This window comes from Oncorhynchus gorbuscha, linkage group LG15 (genome assembly GCF_021184085.1).
Source record: "Oncorhynchus gorbuscha isolate QuinsamMale2020 ecotype Even-year linkage group LG15, OgorEven_v1.0, whole genome shotgun sequence".
Lineage (NCBI taxonomy): Eukaryota > Metazoa > Chordata > Actinopteri > Salmoniformes > Salmonidae > Oncorhynchus > Oncorhynchus gorbuscha.
In genome coordinates, this window is record NC_060187.1 from 19,987,750 (window position 1) to 20,000,622 (window position 12,873).

Genomic DNA, 12,873 nt, shown 5'->3' on the forward strand with positions numbered 1-12,873 from the left:
TGAAAAAGCGTGTGCGAGAAAGGAGGCCAACAAACCTGACTCAGTTACACCAGCTCTGTCAGGAGGAATGGGCCAAAATTCACCCAACTTATTGTGGGAAGCTTGTGAAAGGCTTCCTGAAATGTTTGACCCAATTTAAAGGCAATGCTACCAAATACGAATTGAGTGTATGCAAACTTCTGACCCATTGGGAATGTGATGAAAGAAATAAAAGCTGAAATAAATAATTCTCTCTACTATTATTCTGACATTTCACATTCTTAAAATAAAGTGGTGAGCCTAACTGACCCAAGACAGCGAATTTTTACTATGATTAAATGTCAGGAATTGTGAAAAACTGAGTTTAAATGTATTTGGCTAAGGTGTATGTAAACTTCTGACTTCAACAGTAGGTGGAGGTAGCTGTGATTAGATGGGTTTGTATGTACACAGGAAGTGTTGCTCTGTCTGAAAAAGACATAACAGGAGTGTCAATAATTATAAGGAATGTGGGTAATGAGTGGTGTGTCAGTCTGTCTGATAGAATGGTATTCAGGCTTCAAGGCTCTTGCAGGAAATCAGTAACATGCCAAACAGAGCATGGTCTCACTCTTATGTATTTGAACCGGGTCACAGCTTGTCCTCCTCTCACAAAGGAAAGAAAGAGAGATCTTTACACCAGAGGTGGGACCAAGTCATTGTTTTACAATTCACAAGTAAGTCTCAAGTCTTAGCACTCAAGTCCCAAGTTAAGACAGGCAAGTCCGAGTCAAGTCTCAAGTCCTAAACTTTGAGTTTCGAGTCCAAACCAGTCATAATGTGCTCTTCACCAAATGTAATACCATTTCATATTTTTAACAAGAGTAATAGATCGTATATTACATTTATGCAAATCATGAATGCTTTTAAAAATGTTTATATATTTATTACTTTCCAAATAAATGTTTTATTTCCATAGAAATACATGGGTAGCCATGAAAAAGAACCCCCTCCCCCCTTCTGGGCCACATCCTGACTGATGTCAGCCATTCTTGCATAATCAATGCTTGGAGTTTGTCAGAATTTGTGGGGTTTTGTTTGTCCACCCGCCTCTTGAGGATTGACCACAAGTTTTCAATGGGATTAAGGTCTGGGGAGTTTCCTGGCCGTGGACCCAAATGTTCAATGTATCAATGTTTTGATCCCTGAGCCACTTAGTTATCACTTCTGCCTTATGGCAAGGTGCTCCATCATGATGGAAAAGGCATTGTTCCTCACCAAACTGTTCCTGGATGGTTGGGAGAAGTTTCTCTCGGAAGATGTGTTGGTACCATTCTTTATTCATGGCTGTGTTTTTGGGAAAAATTGTGAGTGAGCCCACTCCCTTGGCTGAGAAGCAACCCCACACATGAATGGTCTCAGGATGCTTTACTGTAGGCATGACACAGGACTGATGGTAGCGCTCACCTTGTCTTCTCCGGACAAGCTTTTTTCCGGATGCCCCAAACAATCAGAAAAGGAATTCATCAGACAAAATGTCTTTACCCCAGTCCTCAGCAGTCCAATCTCTGTACCTTTTGCAGAATATTCGTCTGTCCCTGATGTTTGTCCTGGAGAGAAGTGGCTTCTTTGCTGCCCTTCTTGACACCAGGCCATCCTCCAAAAGTCTTCGCCTCACTGTGTGTGCAGATGCACTCACACCTGCCTGTTGCCATTCCTGAGCAAACTCTGTACTGGTTTTGCCCCAATCCCACAGCTGAATCAACTTTAGGAGATGGTCCTGATGCTTGCTGGACTTTCTTGGGTGCCCTGAAGCCTTCTTCACAACAATTGAACCGCTCTCTTGAAGTTCTTGATGATTTGATAAATTGATTATTTAGGTGCAGTCTTACTGGCAGCAATATCCTTGCCTGTGAAGCCCTTTTGTGCAAAGCAATGATGACGGCACGTGTTTCCTTGCATCTAACCATGGTTGACAGAGGAAGAACAATGATTCCGAGCACCACCCTCCTTTTGAAGCTTCCAGTCTGTTTTAGAACTCAATCAGCATGACAGAGTGATCTCCAGCCTTGTCCTCATCAACACTCACACCTGTGTTAACGAGAGAATCACTGACATGATGTCAGCTGGTCCTTTTGTGGCAGGGCTGAAATGCAGTGGAAATGTTTCTTGGGATTCAGGTCATTTGCGTGTCAAAGAGGGACTTTGCAATTAACTGCAATTCATCTGAATACTCTTCATAACATTCTGGAGTACATGCAAATTGCCATCATACAAACTGAGGCAGCAGACTGTGAAAATTAATATTTGTGTCATTCTCAAAACTTTTGGCCACAAATGTACACAATCGCTCAATCTTAACACACTGTCTCTCTCTCTCTCTCTCTGTGTGTGTGAGGTTACAGTAGGCTAACGTATGTCAATGGTTTTAGGAACAGCAGTAACATCAGGCAGGATTTACCAACTGCCTAAATGATCACATTCCCACACTGTGACTGTGTGGAGGCTCATTGATTTAACATTACGTTAGCCTACATTATATACATTATATATTATATATGCGGTCCTTCTGTAGCTCAGTTGGTAGAGCATGGCGCTTGTAACGCCAGGGTAGTGGGTTCGATTCCCGGGACCACCCATACGTAGAATGTATGCACACATGACTGTAAGTCGCTTTGGATAAAAGCGTCCGCTAAATGGCATATAATAATATAATAATATACTAGTAAAGTAATAAAATATATAGCTGTTGGCTATATTAGCCATGACTTTGTGCAGCTTCAAATGTCGAACAAAGTTAGAAATGGTTGTGCCTCCGTCAGTAATTTTCTGCCCGCATGTTTTGACAAACCGTTTTTTTTGTTGATACAGCGTCATCTTCATATCCGAAAATAATAATTTGGGGTATCATCTTTCCAAGGGCTCCATCTGATTTCACTCGAAGTACCTCTGCCCTGCCACGCACACCTTTTTCTCAGCTGGCACAATTTGATTGGCTGCTGTCCGATTCAAACTGTAATCCATTAAATGAAGAGTTGATGCGCTGCATACTTTTTTTAATAGCATAATTGTTCATATTTGGGCTTGGGGAGGGTATCAAGTCAGGTTGAGTCATAAGGCTCAAGTCCAAGTCAAGTCACGAGTCATTGGTGTTAAAGTCGAGTTGCAAGTCATCATATTTGATTTCTGACTCGAGTCCAAGTCATGTGACTCGAGTCCACACCTCTGCTCAGACCTCAGATCTCTATGGAAGAATCTGAGTGTACAGTAAGATGATGATGAGGTAGTTCTGTATCCCAGCGGACATTATATACTGAACAAAAATCTAAACGCAACAATTTCAAAGATTTTACTGAAATTACTTAATTTGGCCCTAATCTATGGGTTTCACATGACTGGAAATACAGATATAAATCTGTTGGTCACGGATAACTTTAAAAACAAATGGGCCACACGATGGGCCTCAGGATTTCGTCACGGTATTTCTGTGCATTCAAATTGCAAAATGCAAATGTATTCTTGTCCATAGTTTATGCCTGCCCATACCATAAACCCCCCGCTACCATGGGGCGCTCTGTTCACAAAGATGACATCAGAAAACCGCTCGCCCACACAACGCCATACACGTGGTCTGCGGGCATGAGGCTGGTTGGACGTACTGACAAATTGTCTAAAATGACATCGGAGGCAGTTTATGGTGGAGAAAATAACATGAAATTATCTGGCAACAGTTCTGGTGGACATTCTCGAAGTCAGGATGCCAAATACATGCTCCCTCAAAACTTGAGACATCTGTGGCATTGTGTGGTGTGACAAAACTGCACATTTCAGATTGGCCTTTTAATGTCCCCAGCACAAGGTGCACCTGTATAATGATCATGCTTTTTAATCAGCTTCTTGATATGCCGCACGTCTGGTGGATGGATTATCTTGGCAAAGTAGAAATGCTCACTAACAGGGATGTAAACAAATTTGTGCACAAAATTTGAGTGAAATAAGCTTTTTGTGCGTATGGAACATTTCTGGGATCTTTTATTTCAGCTCATGAATCATAGGACCAACACATTTACATTTTGAGTTGATATTTTTGTTCAGTGTAGGTTGTGATGATGAAGCTGGTCTTTCAATATTTTCATATAGTGAGTGTGTGGGAAGTAGGCCAAATTGGTGATTGTCACTGAAACACCTGGGAGGCTGACACAGTCTCTCTGTTTGCAGCTAAACACATCTTTGTTGTCTCAGTCAAATGATGCTTGGCATGAGAAATAAACACAAATCACAATACTTGAGGGGACATCCTGTGATTATCTGAGTCCCTTCAGCAGGGTTTGTTTTATTTTAAAAATGATCCTGTGGATAGGCAACGCTTTGTTAGGTCACCAGGGGCACAGTGATGGGAAGAGGTGAGAGGGATGGAGGGAGAGCGATGCCTGACAATAGAGTACCTGTTTGAGCCGTGTGACATGGATACTCACCCAGGAGGTGAGACAGAGCAGGGGAAGGGGGGAGGATGGAGGGGGAGAGAAGAAGGAGGATCAGATATCTGTCACCTGAGCCCAACTAGGCCACTGGTATCACTTTTACCTGCTGTAAGAACTGATGTGGCTCCACCCACTAATGGACCAGTCGTTATATTTAGCATTTTTAAATTACAAGCATCCTACATGACCAAAGGTGTGGAGCTGTTGCCCTCTTTGCTGCTATAACAGCCTCTACTCTTCTGGGAAGGCTTTGCACTAGATGTTGGAACATTACTGCAGGGACTTGCTTCCATTCAGCCACAAGAGCCTTAGTGAGGTCGTGCACTGATGTTGGGAGATTTGGCCTGGCTCGCAGACAGCTTTCCAATTCATCTCAAAAGTGTTCGATGGAGTTGAGGTCAGGGCTCAGGCCAGTCAAGTTCTTCCACACCGGTCTAGACAAACCATTTCTGTATGGACCTCGCCTGTGCACAGGGGCATTGTCATGCTGAAACAAGGAAGGCACTTCCCCAAACTGTTGCCACAAAGTTGGAAGCACAGAATGTCACTCTATGCTGTAACGTTAACATTTCCCTTCCCTGGAAGTAAGGGGCCTAGCCCAAATCATGAAAAACAGCCCCAGACCACTATTCCTCCTCCACCAAACTTTACTGTTGTCACTATGCATTCGGGCAGATATGGAATAATGTGTAGAATTGCAGGAAATTAACTTAAACTGCTAAATTTGCTCAACGCCAACAAGAGGGGTATGAACAGTCTGGGTTTGCATGGGTTGCGAGGTGTGGGTTTGTTACTACGCCGATAAATAACATCCATCCAGACCTTTGCCACCTAGTGTAATAAGCGAGGGGAGACAGAGAGCTGGTTTCAAGTGCAGGGCGCAGCAGGTGTTTATTGCAAAGCACCACAGGAGGAGGCAGGTAGCTGGGTCTCGGGGTAGGCAGAAGGTAATACACAGGGGGGAGGGGGGGTCCAAAAGGGAAATAGTTCAAGCAGGGAGAAGGCTAGTAATGTAGTCTGGGAGATCAGGCAATCAGTAGATAACAGGAAATCTGATAGGCTAAAGTACAGGCAGGGAGTAGGCATCGTTAGTGAGGCAGGCACAAACTATCCTACACGGGACAGTGACTCACCAAAAACCGAAATTGCGCTATGAACGATGTGTGTTACAAAACAAACAATACCTCACAGTGATGGGGTGCAAAGACTTGAACTAAATAGTGTGTGGTAATGACATACAGACGCCAGGTGATTGGGATCTGGATACAGGTGTGTTTGAACAGGTGAAAGTTGGGATCTGGTGTTTGAGAGAGCTGGAAAGTGAGCTGGAAAGTGAGCTGTGTTCAGGGGATCTAGGTGTTTGAGAGAGCTGGATGAGCTGGAAAGTGAGCTGGAAAGTGTTTGAGCTGGAAAGTGAGCTGGGTTCAGGGGATCTAGGTGTTTGAGAGTATGAGCTGGAAAGTGGGCTGGAAAGTGAGCTGCGTTCAGGGGATCTAGGTGTTTGAGAGTATGAGCTGGAAAGTGGGCTGGAAAGTGAGCTGTGTTCAGGGGATCTACGTGTTTGAGGGTGTGAGTTGGAAGCAGACGTTACACCTAGGAAATTTGTGTGACGGGACATTCTCAAATAGTACTTGAGTACCCCTGTCCGAGACGTTTCCACTTCACAATAACAGCACTTACAGTTGACTGGGACAGCTCTAGCAGGGCAGAAATTTTATGAAATTACTTGTTGGAAAGGTGATATCCTATATCGGTGCCACGTTGAAAGTCCCTGATCTCTTCAGTAAGGCCATTCTACTGCCAATGTTTGTCTATGGAGATTGCATGGCTGTGTGTTCTATTTTATACACTTGTAAGCAACGGGTGTGGCTGAAATAGTCGAATCCACTCATTTGAAGCGGTGTCCACATACTTTTGTATATATAGTGTATGTCTTTTATGAGATAGCACAATAGTTTTTCAACAGTTTCCTCAAACTTGTTTTAAAAGGCAAAAGGTAAGCTAAAACTTCACAAGAGAGATTAATCAGTCTGTTGGCATCTTTATTCACAAAACATATCAAGTAAATAACTGTAATTAAAGTAGATTGTAAATGTATAATGACCAATACTTTTGGGTTTCAAAAGTCCTCACAGGGATAGTAAAACAAGGAACATTCGTGGGGACATTTCGCAGGTCCCCAAAAGGAAGAGGCTATTTTAGGCTTAGGAGTTAGGTTTGGGGTTAGGGTTATTAGTTATGGGTCCCCACTTGGATAGTAATACCAACATTGTGTGTGTGTGTGTGTGTGTGTGTGTGTGTGTGTGTGTGTGTGTGTGTGTGTGTGTGTGTGTGTGTGTGTGTGTGTGTGTGTGTGTGTGTGTGTGTGTGTGTGTGTGTGTGTGTGTGTGTGTGTGTGTGTGTGTGTGTGTGTGTGTGTGTGTGTGTGTGTCAGTAAAATCTAAATTCTTGGCCCCCCTTAAATCTGAACTCAGCCCCTGAGTGACTTCCAAGAGGTTAGGAATCACCATAAAGGAGAACCTTGTATCCTAGGTGACCTTCCTGAGGCCGAGGGCCAATTGCTGTATATTCAGCCATCAGTGGTTTCAGATGATAAAGACATCTAATATACGGCTCACTCTGACCCAAGTGGTCTCGACAACCTTGATTCATGTTTTGATCAGGGGCCTGGAACAGATAAGTATGAGTATTTACGCCTGCCTGCCCTTGAGGAGGTTGGAAGATTGCTACGAACCTCTCAGAGGAGCGTGTCTGTCTTCCCATATGCATATGTCTGTCTATTGTTTGTCTATTGAACCTTTAAATATAAAAGTATTTCACCTTATTTTTTCATTCAGCAATTTCCAAACCTTGGGCAAATTCACGAGTCCTGACAATGTGTGTGTGTGTGTGTGTGTGTGTGTGTGTGTGTGTGTGTGTGTGTGTGTGTGTGTGTGTGTGTGTGTGTGTGTGTGTGTGTGTGTGTGTGTGTGTGTGTGTGTGTGTGTGTGTGTGTGTGTGTGTGTGTGTGTGTGTGTGTGTGTGTGTGTGTGTGTGTGTGTGTGTCAGGAGTGAAGGTATACAAGGGTGTGGTTGGGAGACAGTGATATGTGACACACACTTCTCCTCCTCCGCTTCCCCCCCTCCTCCCTCCCTCTGTCTCTAACCCCCTGAAGGAATGTCTGGGTAAGCCAGCGGCCGAGCAGAGGCGAGGTGCTTGTGTGTAGGTGAGAAATGAGTGAGGGCTGAGCACATGTTCTCATCTAGCTGTGAAAGAGCCAATCACACTCCGGATACCACCTCGATGTCATAGCAATGTCATGCCGACACCAATAAATGACGAATCAGATCAGTCTGTTGTTTTTTATTCATAACATCATTACATACACATGCTGTCAAAAAGTCACTGACTACCGGCTGGCTGTTTTTTTTCCAGCGCTGAGCAATAGTCAGGCATTCAGAAGCAATTCACAAGTTTTCAATATCAGGTCAAGTTTTGCCCCATAAATCTATGAAGAAATGTATATTCTAATAGTGTACCAATGCAATGATTGTGAGATTGAGAATATGTGAGAGAGAAGACACTATCTTGCTGGAGAGCCATATGGTTCTGTTTAGCTGTGCTACGAGCCTACTGTTACTGTTGTATCCTAACTAGTGAAGGTTATGATGAGGTTCTACTGCCTCCATGTTCACTACAGTAATACTGCATCTTTACAGCGCTGCAGTGCAGGATGGGGAAATAGAATATGCCATATGACTTGACATGTCATCAAATCATAAAAGGGTGTGTTGTTTCACATTAAATGACCTAGATATCGTGCAGTCGGATTGTGAAGCAGATCATGTGGAGAAAACTGGTGTTTTCCTCAAGTACATCTATTATATGACCTTTAATAATCATCACTTCCTGGCACACCTGAGCTATGGTGACCAAATTCAAGCCTGGGTGTAACGTTCAACTCATCCATGTCTCTCTGACATTTGAGCAAATAACATTTCACACCGGGAACAAATTAGAGGAGAGAAAGTGATGCATCAGATGAATTCTAAAACAACAGATTACCATACTTCTTGTCAAACGTTGAGCAATGCAAGGACTCTTTAACAGATTTTGATCATTTGACGCCCTCTGGCGAAGGACTACCCACACATCACCCTGCGGAGGAGACAATGTCATGATTGTACAATAGGCTGCAGCTGCAACCCATCTGTGTGACAGGCTATTGTCATCTCCAGAAATGCAAACGTTATTATCTATTTATGAGTCAGACATTCTGACATACATAATACACGCAGCTGTATGGAGTGTGTGTGTGTGTGTGTGGGGGGTAGCCTGTGCGAGTGAGGCTTTAATTGACACAAATCCTTATTGCCTCCAACACATCTCCAGTTAATCTCTAAATCTCAACTAATTGATGATAAACATGAACTGTGTAGTATTTCTCACAAACCCGTGTTACTATTTTGAGGGAAAGGGGGCAGGTGGTAAACAAAGGATATCTTTGTCGCGGTTTCGGTAGGCTACGGCACCGATTTCCAATTGCGCGTCAGTGGTGCAATCGATCGCCCCGTGAACACGGACCAATCACAGCGCGCCGAACAACGGTGAAGGGCTGGGCTTGATTCTCGGAGACTGAGTGCACAGCACAGTTTAGCCTACACCGATTACCAGCGAAACGAAGCAGGATTGGAGTGTGTGGTCGACTTGTTCAAAGCCAAGTGTATACGAACGGAGAGACCTGGACGAATATGAATTGAAATCAAACGGTGATCTCATATTGGATGAGAGCCGTATGATATGTAGGATAGACCCCTATACGGCTGGTTCTGTCTGCAAACTGCAGCAATGACCACCACAACCACCACTATACCTGCGAGGGGTCAAGGACTTGGCAGGTGTGTTACCTGTGGAGCGCGTGGAGGGGCTAGCAAATGTGACGATCAGTCACCCACACCTCTTTGCCTGTGTGTCTAGTTTAACCCCACATGAATGGATGCTATCCCGTTGGAACACAAAGACCTTCAGCATGGTGAGCATGCCTGCCTCTCCGAGCCCACACCTTGCCGGTGCCCTCGCCGCAGCTTCGCCCTGAGCCCCAGGCTCCACCTGAAACCGTCATTCGGTCAGCCTATTCTAACCGGAGCACCATGGTGAGACGAGCAACCACTCGGTAATCTTCCAGAGGACCCCGATTCAACTCTCATTCTTCCCCAGTCTTTGTTGTATACATTTTGTCTGCCTGCGCTCTGGGTTTCCTTTGTAACACAGGGTTTACGCAGAGCCGAGTGGACAGGGCAGCAGAGCTCCAGGGTTTTGGCAGTTCTTTGTTGTCGAGGATGGCAGCGGGACCAGAGCGGCCGGTGCCAGAGGCGCAGCAGCAGGAGCGGGACCAACCGCCAATTGAGAACGGCTTCGTGTCGCTGGAGCAGACACAGGCCCCCAGACTGCTGCCGCACGTCGACGGCTCAGTTCTACCGTCTCTCGGGGGGTTTGGGAAACACCAAAAGCAGCTCGTGATCCTGACGTGGATACCGGCTTTATTTATCGGATTTAGCCAGTTTTCGGATTATTTCCTTTTGGCCCAACCGAACGGCACGTGCGTACAGCCTCTGGTCAACGGGAGTAATTGGACCATGGGATCTTTAACGTTACCGGTGACCGTAACGAATGGTGGCATTGGTACACCCGTGCCTTACCTCCCCCTAGACAATGGTACAAGAGACGGTGTCGGTGACAGCGGTGGCATGCAATGCGCGTGTAAGGAGTGGAAGCTGGAACTGCAGACTGGACTCAGTCAGAACGTGGTAACCAAGGTAACAAGTGTGCACCAGATGCCATACCTCCCCTCTGACTGTTTCGGCATCTGAAAAAGCTGAACAATCATCAGCAATCATCAGCATCACTAACAGCACATCCTATGCAGCTATGGGGCACAAGCTGGTCTCAGTGGAGTTTAGTCTACCCAGCACTCTGCCAATGTTCCATTCTGTACATTCTGTGCCATAGGCCTACTGTAAGACAGAGCACAGTTTGCCCTCAGAGCATACAGTATCTGGTGCCCACTCATTTTCAAACCACTTTCATATCTCAGCTGACCCCAGTTGGCATGATCAAAACACACTACACTTTGGAGTATAACAATCCATGCCAGCTAATTGAATGAATCCTACGGTGGTGTTGCCTATTAGGCCACTCTGTGATACTGATGAGAGCAGAGGATGTGATTATTGTACAATCCATCATAGCAGAAGAGTAGGTGTAGCAGGTCTCTTTTGACCCCCAACGCATTGACCTGCATCTGAGCAGGTTTGACAAAATAACAATTCAATCTAAAACAGGTACATTCTTATATGAGATTAAGTTTAACTGTGTGTGTTAGTGTGTGGGATCCTTTCTTAGTGTTTTTATTGTGTGTGTGGTGTGTTCAGTGCCACAGACATCTGCTTTTTCAGATAATGCTGGGTTTAAATAGCCCATTGATGAACCTATTACAGTAGACTTATCAATCATACCCGGTACTCATCTCTCTCTTCTCTCTTGCCCTTTTACTCTCCTTCAATCTCTCTCTTCCCTCTTTCTCTCTCTCCCTATCTCTTCCTTACTCTCTCCAACCAAGTTGTGCTTCAGGATCTTTTAGGTTTATCCCTAACAACTCTTACTCTTTCTCTCCTGTTATTTGCTGTGTGATACTGTATCACGTTGTTGATAAACATGTACAGCATTTATGTCCCTCTCATTCTCTTTCTCTCCTGTTATTTGCTGTGTGATACTGTATCACGTTGTTGATAAACATGTACAGCATTTATGTCCCTCTCATTCTCTTTCTCTCATGTAGTTTGCAGTGTGATACTGTATCACGTTGTTGATAAACATGTACAGCATTTATGTCCCTCTCATTCTCTTTCTCTCATGTAGTTTGCTGTGTGATACTGTATCACGTTGTTGATAAACATGTACATTTATGCATTTATGTCCTGTATCACGTTGTTGATAAACATGTACATTTATGTCCCTCTCATTCTCTTTCTCTCCTGTTATTTGCTGTGTGATACTGTATCACGTTGTTGATAAACATGTACAGCATTTATGTCCCTCTCATTCTCTTTCTCTCCTGTTATTTGCTGTGTGATACTGTATCACGTTGTTGATAAACATGTACAGCATTTATGTCCCTCTCATTCTCTTTCTCTCCTGTTATTTGCTGTGTGATACTGTATCACGTTGTTGATAAACATGTGCATTTATGTCCCTCTCATTCTCTTTCTCTCCTGTTATTTGCTGTGTGATACTGTATCACGTTGTTGATAAACATGTACAGCATTTATGTCCCTCTCATTCTCTTTCTCTCCTGTTATTTGCTGTGTGATACTGTATCACGTTGTTGATAAACATGTACAGCATTTATGTCCCTCTCATTCTCTTTCTCTCCTGTTATTTGCTGTGTGATACTGTATCACGTTGTTGATAAACATGTACAGCATTTATGTCCCTCTCATTCTCTTTCTCTCCTGTTATTTGCTGTGTGATACTGTATCACGTTGTTGATAAACATGTACAGCATTTATGTCCCTCTCATTCTCTTTCTCTCCTGTTATTTGCTGTGTGATACTGTATCACGTTGTTGATAAACATGTACAGCATTTATGTCCCTCTCATTCTCTTTCTCTCCTGTTATTTGCTGTGTGATACTGTATCACGTTGTTGATAAACATGTACAGCATTTATGTCCCTCTCATTCTCTTTCTCTCCTGTTATTTGCTGTGTGATACTGTATCACGTTGTTGATAAACATGTACAGCATTTATGTCCCTCTCATTCTCTTTCTCTCCTGTTATTTGCTGTGTGATACTGTATCACGTTGTTGATAAACATGTACAGCATTTATGTCCCTCTCATTCTCTTTCTCTCCTGTTATTTGCTGTGTGATACTGTATCACGTTGTTGATAAACATGTACAGCATTTATGTCCCTCTCATTCTCTTTCTCTCCTGTTATTTGCTGTGTGATACTGTATCACGTTGTTGATAAACATGTACAGCATTTATGTCCCTCTCATTCTCTTTCTCTCCTGTTATTTGCTGTGTGATACTGTATCACGTTGTTGATAAACATGTACAGCATTTATGTCCCTCTCATTCTCTTTCTCTCCTGTTATTTGCTGTGTGATACTGTATCACGTTGTTGATAAACATGTACAGCATTTATGTCCCTCTCATTCTCTTTCTCTCCTGTTATTTGCTGTGTGATACTGTATCACGTTGTTGATAAACATGTACAGCATTTATGTCCCTCTCATTCTCTTTCTCTCCTGTTATTTTGCTGTGTGATACTGTATCACGTTGTTGATAAACATGTACAGCATTTATGTCCCTCTCATTTCTTTCTCTCCTGTTATTTGCTGTGTGATACTGTATCACGTTGTTGATAAACATGTACAGCATTTATGTCCCT

The 12,873-nt window shown here is 43.7% G+C and overlaps 1 protein-coding gene across 1 annotated transcript in view; it reads left to right on the forward strand.

Moving 5' to 3' along the window:
• The first annotated feature begins 9,048 nt into the window (after positions 1 to 9,048).
• The window catches only part of LOC123996718 (solute carrier family 22 member 23-like), a 53,365-nt gene continuing 49,540 nt past the window's right edge, over positions 9,049 to 12,873 (forward strand). Inside the window, exon 1 of the mRNA XM_046300350.1 lies at positions 9,049 to 10,235. Within this exon, the coding sequence (XP_046156306.1) occupies positions 9,759 to 10,235 (477 nt within the window). The 5' untranslated portion in view covers positions 9,049 to 9,758. The remainder of the gene's footprint in view (positions 10,236 to 12,873) is intronic.